Source organism: Sorex araneus, chromosome 5 (assembly GCF_027595985.1).
Source record: "Sorex araneus isolate mSorAra2 chromosome 5, mSorAra2.pri, whole genome shotgun sequence".
NCBI classification, from domain to species: domain Eukaryota; kingdom Metazoa; phylum Chordata; class Mammalia; order Eulipotyphla; family Soricidae; genus Sorex; species Sorex araneus.
The window spans coordinates 210137742-210147198 of NC_073306.1; the positions used below are offsets into that span (position 1 = coordinate 210137742).

At 52.4% G+C, this 9457-nt stretch overlaps 1 protein-coding gene across 1 annotated transcript in view; it reads right to left on the bottom strand.

Annotated features, from left to right (window-relative positions):
* FAM13A (family with sequence similarity 13 member A) overlaps positions 1 to 9150 on the bottom strand; it is a 246164-nt gene extending 237014 nt beyond the window's left edge. The window contains exon 1 of the mRNA XM_055138786.1: positions 8979 to 9150. Within this exon, the coding sequence (XP_054994761.1) occupies positions 8979 to 9005 (27 nt within the window). The 5' untranslated portion in view covers positions 9006 to 9150. The remainder of the gene's footprint in view (positions 1 to 8978) is intronic.
* Between the last annotated feature and the right edge of the window lie 307 nt (positions 9151 to 9457).

The window sequence follows — 9457 nt, forward strand, 5'->3', positions numbered from 1 at the left end:
TAGCCCCAGGACCCCCGTCCTCCCCATCCCCAGTGTCACAAGACCCATCTGGGAGCCTGAGCTGCCCCTTCTCGCCCTGGTTCTTCTGCTGTTCTTCCATGGGTGACCGCTCTAGAATTTTCCAGCAAACTTGCTTCGGGCTTAAGTTAGCCAGAATTTCTGTTTTGTGACCACATGCACACACACACACACATACACACAGAGAGTCTTACATGCATGCCCACACACACTCTCGCACACACACATACACAGTCTTACACGCACGAACACACACACTGTCTCATACACACGCACACACACAGACTCACACACAGTCACACACGCACATTTACTCTCTGTCTCTCTCCCTTACACACACACACACACACACACACACACACACACACACACCCCTCCAGTTGAAAAAGGTACTTTGAAATAATTTTTTGTTTGTTCTGGGGCCACAGCTGGCAGCTTCCTGACTCTGCACTCAGGAATCATCCTTGGCAGTGCTCGGAGGACCCTACGGGATGCCGGGGATGGAGCCTCGCTAGGTGGGTCCCGGGCGAGGCCAGCGCCCTACCTGCTGTGTTCTCTCTCCAGTCCTCAACTCATTTGTATGCTCAGAAGCAAACAGACCCTCGGAGTTGATCGAGGGGCAGCAGAACCAGGACGAAAGCAAACTTCCATGGCATTTCCCTGTCAGGACGCCGCCCGCGCCACAGGGCGGCTCGACAATCCCGAGAAAGCCTGGGAAGGAAGATCCTTCTGGGGTGCCCAGCCCACAGAGACGCGGGGATGTGGGTGGCCGGGGCCCAAATCCCAAGGTCGGACGCCTAAAGCCGTCCCCAGCCCGGAGCTGGTGAGGATCAAAGGGCCGCATCCTGCTGGGCCTGGGAAGGACGCGCTTATGCCGAGAGCAGAGGAGAGGCCTGTGTCATGCTCCCTGATCGCCTTCACACAAGACCCTCCGCCCTGGGCAGAGAGGACAGCCTGGAGCCAGGCTCTCTGCCCCCCCCCCCCCCAGGCAGAACCAGGACCAGACTCGAGACGACCCTCCCCAGGGCCCCAGCGACAAACCCTGCACATGTGGGAATAGCAGGGGCGGTGGGGGGGCGGGTGGGGGTGGGGGCGTCCCACAGCAGCCAACACCCAGGGGCCGACTCCACTCAGAAATCACAGTGCCCCCTTCAGAGGGGTGAGCGGCCACGCGGCCCGCAGCACCGGGCTGGGGACAAAGGACTCGGCTCCCTCCCGCCCCGCCCACACCCAGCAGGCGGCCGCTGGGAGCTGGCGCCCAGCGGGGGTGGCTGCGCTGTTGCCGGGCAGGAGAGTCTGGAGTGTCCTTCGGAGCGGTTTCCTTGGCAACGCTGTCACCAACCACGTGACTTCTCCTAGCCCCCAGGACCCCCGTCCTCCCCATTGTCACAGAAACAAAGGAACATTAAGGTCACAGCGCCACCTGCAGGAAGACAAGAGAGGCGGCCCCCAGCCCGGGAGGGGGAAAAAAAAAATCTGCAGGTAAGCATGTGGCAAACCTTAGGGGGAATAATTCCTCAGGCAAAGGCAACGGGTCACTGAGAAAAAGAAAGAAAAGAGGCGGAGGAGGTAACAAAGAAGGAGGAGAAATCTCATTCGGCCCAGAAATCCCATACGTTAAACATAAAACAGTTCCCAACACAGGAGGGGTGCAGAACAAGCGGCCGCACTACAGCCGTGCAACATCAGGAATATCAGAAACTGGGGGCTGGAGCGATAGCACAGCGGGGAGGGCGTTTGCCTTGCACGCAGCCGACCCAGGTTCGATTCCCAGCATCCCATGTGGTCCCCTGAGCACCGCCGGGGTAATTCCTGAGTGCAGAGCCAGGAATAACCCCTGTGCATTGCCGGGTGTGACCCAAAAAGAAAAAGAAAAAGGATATCAGAAACTAAAGATGGAAATCAACAGCAAAGCAACAGCAGAAAAGAGAGAGAGGGACATCCAGGGGCAAGCATTGGCCTCCGGAAGAGGGGCAGGCGTGAGAGCTCTGGGAATGACGGGTGAGGAGGGCAGGAAGGGAGTGGAGTCCCGCACTCAAAGCAACAATAGCTGGGAACTTTGCAAAGCCCCAGAGGGGTCAAGGAAGCAGAGAGGACGGCTGCATGTGCGTCCCAAGGTCATACGCCGAGACACACCATCCTTACATGATCAAAAGTTAGTGATCAAGGCGCTGAAGGCTACAAGGGACAGAAAACAAACACCGAGACACCTCTGACAGGCTTTCATTGGACAGCCCAGCACGAGGAGTGTGGAGTGATATATTTTCATTATAAAGAGGCAAATTCAGGGCCAGAGAGCACAGGAGATAGGGCAGATCAGACCAGGCTTGCTTGCCCTGCACGCAGCCCCCCTGGGTTCCAGCCCTGGCATCCTTATGGTCCCCCCAGCAGCACCTGGAGTGACTCCTGAGTGCAGAGCCCCGGGATGGGATCACCAGGTGTGGCCCAAAGGCAGGGGGAAAAAAGTCAAATTGTCAGGTAAGAATATTCTAAAAAATTTTCATGATGGAAAAATAAAGGATTTTTCAGATAAACTAAAGCTATTTCGTTTACTACCACTGTATCTGTTCTATAAGAAGTACCAAAAGGAATTCTTTAAAAAAAGAAGAAATAAAAAATTATGAAATATCGAAGAGTGGGAGAGAGAGGAATGCAATAAAGGGAGCATAAGTATTATGACACGGTGCAAACATGATAGAGGAAAGCCCTCATGTGGTCAGGTGAGGGAGATGAGCCTGTTAGCAGCACTCAGAGACCTTCTAAGCATCAAAATAGGATATAATCCCCAGGATAACCACAAAACAAAAATCTAAAGCAAAGATGTTTAGAAGAAAAATATGAAGAAATGGGGAGAATCACCAAGGAACTCTCCACACAAAAACGCAGATTTAAAAACAGAGGAAAACAACAGACATATAAAACAAGCAGCAAATTCAAATGTAGAACAGCAGAAAGTTAGCCTCATATACTAAGAATCATCAGAAACAAAGTGGCTGGTTGGGTTTTGTTTTTTGTTTTAAATTCGTTTATGCGGGTGGCATTCAAACACCGGACCACTGTTGGTCCAAGGAGCTACACCCCAGAGTGTTAGACGGTGGGTGGAGTTCATAGGGGCTAGGTCACTTCATGACAGAGAAACTAGAGATATCTTCCATGGTATAATGCCAATGGCCAAGCAAAGAAAAGCAAAGATCAACGAATTTCATTATATCAAGAAGCTTCTGCACCTCAAAGGAAATGATAAATACATAAGTAAATAAAAAGAATACAAGGGCAATGCCAGACTGGGAGAAAAGATTTGCCCACTACTCATCCAATAAAGATTTGCTATCCAAGAAACATAAAGCACTGGAAGAGTCTTTTTTTTTTTTTTTTTTGCTTTTTTTGGGTCACACCCGGGGCAATGCACAGGGGTTACTCCTGGTTCTACACTCAGGAATTACTCCTGGCGGTGCTCAGGGGACCATATGGGATGCTGGGATTCGAACCCGGGTCGACCGAGTGCAAGGCAAACGCCCTACCCGCTGTGCTATCGCTCCAGCCCCAGCACTGGAAGAGTCTTTACAAGAGAAAAACCACCAACCCCATCAAAAACTTGGAGAGAGAGAAAAAAAGAAACTTTCTCAAAGATATACTAATAGCCAAAAGGCGTATGAGTCAAACAGTGCATCACTCATTCTCGGGAAATGCAAATCCAAACAATAACGAGATACATCTCACGAGGTTGGCACACATAATAACGAAGTAAAACTCCAATGAGTGGATTTGGCAAATACAGGGATGCTGATTTGTTTTGTTCTGTTTTGTTTGGGGCCATGACCGGCTTGCTCCTGGCGCTGAACTCAGGGATCGCTCCTGCTGGGTTCGGGACCATATCAAACCTGGGTAGGCCACGGGCAAGGCAAACACCCAACTATTGCTCCAACCTCGGGACCCTGGTTTAATGCTGGTGGGACTGCCGTGATTCAGCCTTTTTGTCACACACTACAGGCACTTCTCAATAAACTAGGAACCGTGCTTCCACATGACCCGGCAACTCCATCTGGGCATCTACCTAAGGACCCAGAAACTATTCAGGAAAAAGACATCTGAGCTCCTCTGTTCAGCGCAGCCCCATTCACAATAGCTGAAATACGGAAACAACGCAGACGCCCCAGAACAGACGGGTGGATAAAGAAACTACCGCGCAGAGACACAACGAAACGGTCTCAACCACAAGAAAATGAAAGGATGCCACTCGCTGCTACGTGAAAGATCTGGGAAGCATCACGCTGATGTAGTTTGGAAAGGGACAGACAGATACAAAGTGGTCGCTCTCGTGTGGAGTATATGGAAACAGAGCAGAGGAATAACAAATGCTCAGAGGTGACAAAAACTCAGTAGGAAGCGGACCCCCGTGGGAAGGGTGTGGGCCTGGGATGTTTTATGTGTGAGACACACCAATAACACTGTTGTAAACCATGTTGCCTAAAATCTATTTTTCCTTTAAAAGTCACATGATTGGAACAGATGATGGGGCAGAGAATACACAACAAAGGGAGTAGGGCACCTTTCTTCCACCAAGAGCCTGGACGTTGGCGGGCTGTAGAGCAGGTTACAATCCTCAGCCCCCAAAAACGAGAGCTGGCGGTATGCCACGGGACTGGGTGCGTGCTTCTAAACTCCTACTTGAACCCTTACTAAGTAAATAAACCTGCTTCATGATGGTTTTGTTCCTTGTTTTCTTTTTCCTTCGGGGGCGGGGGGGCAGCTACATCCAGCAGTGACTCTGGTGGGGTTCAGGGGACCATATGTGGTGCTACGCATAGAACCTGGGTCAGCCACTGGTCCCTGCTTGAGGATGTACAAAGCTGGTTCGGTCACTCTGCAACCAGAATATTTCCATTTGGTCTGTACCCCTTTCTGTGCTGTGACCCCAGGATCTCGGGTGCACTAGGGGCAAAGAAGGTGGCTGAAGGTCCAAGGCACGAAGGCTACATGAGTGGAGGTGCCCAAGTGACAGAGTGACCCTCAGATTCACTGTCAGCACCAGCTGAGGATGGCAGGCAAGCGGGTTTCTTGGGCGCTGATAATGCCAAGAGAACTGAGGCACTAATGCACCAGACCTGATGCCCAAAGTCACCCACACAGGCGAGCGCCCAGAAGATAGCACAGGAACCTACACAGACTTCTTAGACCTGCTCTTTCTTTGTACCACTTGTATCACTTGTCTTCCCATTGATCTTTGATTTGCTCGGGCAGGCGCCAGTAACGTCTCCACTCATCCCTGTCGCGTGCTAGTGTAGCCCAATGATATCTGCTCACTCCAGGAACACGAAGAGACTCAAACCGTTCGTTCAGGGTTTTGACGAAGAAGTCTGACCATCTGGTAGGTGGGCGGCCAAGACCTTTTGACGTCCCGTGGAATCCAGTTGGTAACAGCTTTAGTCCAGCGGTCGTCTCTGAATCGCATTACGCGTCTGGCCCAGACATGCAATGCTCTTTCTTTAGCCATTAGGAAACGCAAACCCCCGCTCTGAGCCCCAAACGCCTCTCCCTTAAATACCCGGGTACCACTGTGGGCAGACTGGAGAAACCGGTAATCCAAGAGGACCTGGGTTATCTAGAAGTGATGTTCAACACCGGAAGAGGGAAGGCAAAATGAAACGGCTGCAGTGAAAATGTAAGAGGTAACCACACTCAGCCCACCAGGAGCCTGGCGTGTCTTTGCGAAGAGCACTCCCAACTCAGAAACGACATCCAAGGAAGAACGGTGACAGCTTGGGGAAGACAGGCACAGAACATGGTTGACCCAGTTTGTGAGCCACCTAAAAGTCCATAAACACACACACACATTCATAATACCCTATGCAAACACCCAGTATGCAAATATTTTCTCTGAAGAATTCCTGTCTCCAGAAGCAAGGCCCTAGCGGAGAGGCAGAACATAAACTAAAGCTAAGCAGAGATAAACATGTACATAAACTAAAGCTAAGCTAAGTTCAACTAAAAGTCTACCAGCCTCAGGCACGTTTTTATAGGACCACGTTCTCACTTTCCACCACTGTAGCACAGAAGCATGTCATCCCGTTGCTCATCGATTTGCTCCAGCGGCCACCAGGAACGTCTCCATGGTGAGACTTGTTGTTGCTGTTTTTGGCATATCGAATACGCCACAGGGAGCTTGCCAGGCTCTGCCATACGGGCGCAATACTCTCGGTAGCTTGCCGGGCTCTCCGAGAGGGACGGAGGAATTGAACTCGGGTTGGCCGAGAACATAAAACATAAAAGTTTGTCAACTGACGTCTTGATGTCTTTGCTATGATTCCTAAACACCTAAGTATTCAGTCCTATGGTAAGAAGAACACAGCAGTAGGCCCTTCGGAAATGAAAGAGTAGGAATGAAATAAATGGCATCTTCCAGAGAATGGACAACCTCTTGAAGCAGGATGGTTTCTATGTCAAGCTTAGTTTTTGTTTTTTTTAAATTTTTATTGAGAAGCACACAAGGCTCAACCTTTAACAACATGTTAGTGATCTCTTACAGAGGGCTTAATGGCCCCTGGGTGAAATGCAGCAATCTTTACACTCTTCCCTCTAAGGATGCTTTTTTATAGCATTTTCAGCAGTTTTTTCATAGCAAACAATACAAAATCTATTAGTTCAGTTCTGCTTTGGAGCAGGGATTGGGGTTCCGGATGGAAACACCCGAAACATAATGGTGGGAAGGTGCAATATGGTGGGACTGGTATTTGAATATTAAACGTAATCAAATATTGTGAACTACTTTATAAAATAAAAAATCAAAATAAAATAAATGTTATTGAATCACCATGAGAATCACAAAGTTGTTCACAATTGAGCTGCAGCCCTACAAGGTTCTAACATCCATCCTGTCACGTACCATTGTCCCCAGCTTCACCCCTGACTGCCCCCTTCAGCCTGACTCTATAGCAGACACTTTTCTACTTTCTAAAAAAATCTCATTTTACCTTTCAGGCACTGTGGTTTGCAATAGTGTTTCTAAATTAAGTTTTTGTTTGTTTTTTGCGTTTTGCACAGGGGATACTCCTGGCTCTGCACTCAGGAATTACTCCTGGCGGTGCTCCGGGGACCATATGGGATGCTGGGAATCGAACCCAGGGCGACCATGTGCAAGGCAAACACCCTACCCACTGTGCTATCGCTCTGGCCCTTTAAATGAAGCTTCGTATGTTGTTTGAATGCAAGTTAAGGAGAAGGATGGAATTTAATTCATGGATCGATTATCTGCCTTTCAGACAAGGCCAGGACCTTGTGCTAAGGGCCAGAAGAAAGGAGAACTAAGACCACCACAAGCGAATCTGGTGACAGCAATCTGGTGCCCTATCACTCTGTCCATTTTCTGTCTTTATGCATTTCCCAAGAAATTCAAGAGCTGGGTGTAAACTCCGCACTTTGAAAACATCCGGATTCTTTTTTTAAAAGTTTTGGGGCTACGCTCAGCAATGCTCAGGCTTGACTCCTGGTAGTGCTTGGGGGCCATATGGGATGCCGGGGATCCAACCCTGGTCAGCCACAAGCATGGCAAAGTCCTCCCCCCTGCCCCCCCTCCCGCTACTGTACTATCACTCCAGCCCCCCAAATCAGATGTTTAAAGAAAAGCCTCAGGAGTGATCAAAAATAACCAGCGGGATTCCTGGATATTACAAACCTCGGAGCTAAAGGGGAAAACCGACATGATGAGGCAGTGCTAAAAACTTCCAGATCTGAAAACGGGGGCGTCACCTTGCAACTCTCCTAGGAAACCCCCGGACCACACAGCATCTGCTGACCACAGGGGGCGTGTCAAAAACTGCCCATAGATGTCCACAAGAAACCTGTAAGATGAAAAGCGAACAAGCGCTTACGGCAATAATAAATAAGCTACTTCTTATCTATCACTTCCAAAGAAAGAATGCCCTCGAGGAATAAATGCCAATTAGTGCTAAAAATATGCAGGATACTGTCACGCATTTTCTGTAAGTAAAAATGTTTTAATTATAGCACTCTTTCAATGCTAGAACTGACAGTTCTTGGCTTTTGTGGTTGCGTCCAAGCACCAAGAGATGGGTTGCTGAAAGGCCTGCTTTTCGGTCCTAGAAACACACACTTCCCCACGGGTTTTGTGCGAGCATTACTGACTGATGTCCCCGTATTCTAACGATCAGAAGTTCCAAGGGTTGATCAAAGATTCCTGAACATCCATCAGCTGAGCTTCCTCGCCTCCACCGTCAGCAACCAGGCCGAAAGGGAAATGCCAAGCGATTCTTCTTGACTTAGCTAGAATAAAAATAAGAACAGGGACGAGCTACACGTCGCACACCGACTCGGGCGAGGTCACACCCTCTCCATCCCGCCAGACTGCGGTCACGTCCAACTCGGGAGCGTCTGGGGCGCCGTCTCTCCAGCCCGGCAAGTCAAAGGCACCTCGTCTTAGCAAGGAAAACTGCTCCTCTTAGCAAGGTCTGATGGTCTGGGCGCGCCCCCAAAGGCCAGAGGCCGATCGCCGCGTCCACGCTCAGTCCCCGCCTGTTGGGGAGGGACAGTCGGGGCCACCGGCGCGCGCTCAGCCCGGGAGGGCAAAGAGCAGCAGGAGCCTGCGCGGGGTGCGGCGGGGGCGGCGCACGAGCGCGCACGGCCCGCGGGACCCTCCGTACTGCGCGCACCGCCAGCGGGGACCCCGTTTTCCGGCGCGCACGCCAGCGGGGACCCCGTTTCCCGTGCGCACGGCCCGCGGGAACCCCGTTTCCGGGCGCGCTCGGCCCGCGGGGACCCCGTTTCCCGCGCGCACGGCCCACGGGGACCCCGTTTCCCGGCGCGCTCGACCCGCGGGGACCCCGCTTCCCGCGCGCACGCCAGCGGGAACCCCGTTTTCCGGAGCGCGCGCCCGGCGGGGACCCCGTTTCCCGCGCGCTCGCCCGGCGGGGACCCCGTTTCCCGCGCGCCCCTCCCGTACTCACGCGCACGGCCAGCGCGCCCGCGCCCATCCCGCAGGAACGCCCCGTCGAACCGGTGCGGGCCGGGCCGCAGCATCAGAACCGCGGCGGGCGGGGGTGGGGGGCTTCAGTCCCGCCGCGCGCACCCGTTTCCCTCCGGACGGGCCCCCCTGACGTTTGGGGAAGCGCCAGGGCCCGGCCGCACCCCACCCCCTGCCGCCCCCACGTGGCCGCGGCGACTGAAACCCGAGCCGGAGCCGCTAGTACTGGCCCGCCCGGGCCTCACGTGACCCGCCGGCCGCCGGGCCCCGGCCTTGTCCTGCTGATGCTTCATTCCTCCGACCCACCGGCCGCGGCGCTGGGAGAAACGCCAGCCCGGCCGGGCGTTGCTGTTCCTCTCTCGGAACGTGCTCGGGAACACCCAGGGTTCAGATCTTCGGGCGCTTCTAGCTGCTTCCACGCCGTCCACCCTCCAGAAGCACTTAAATCCGGACATGATTTTC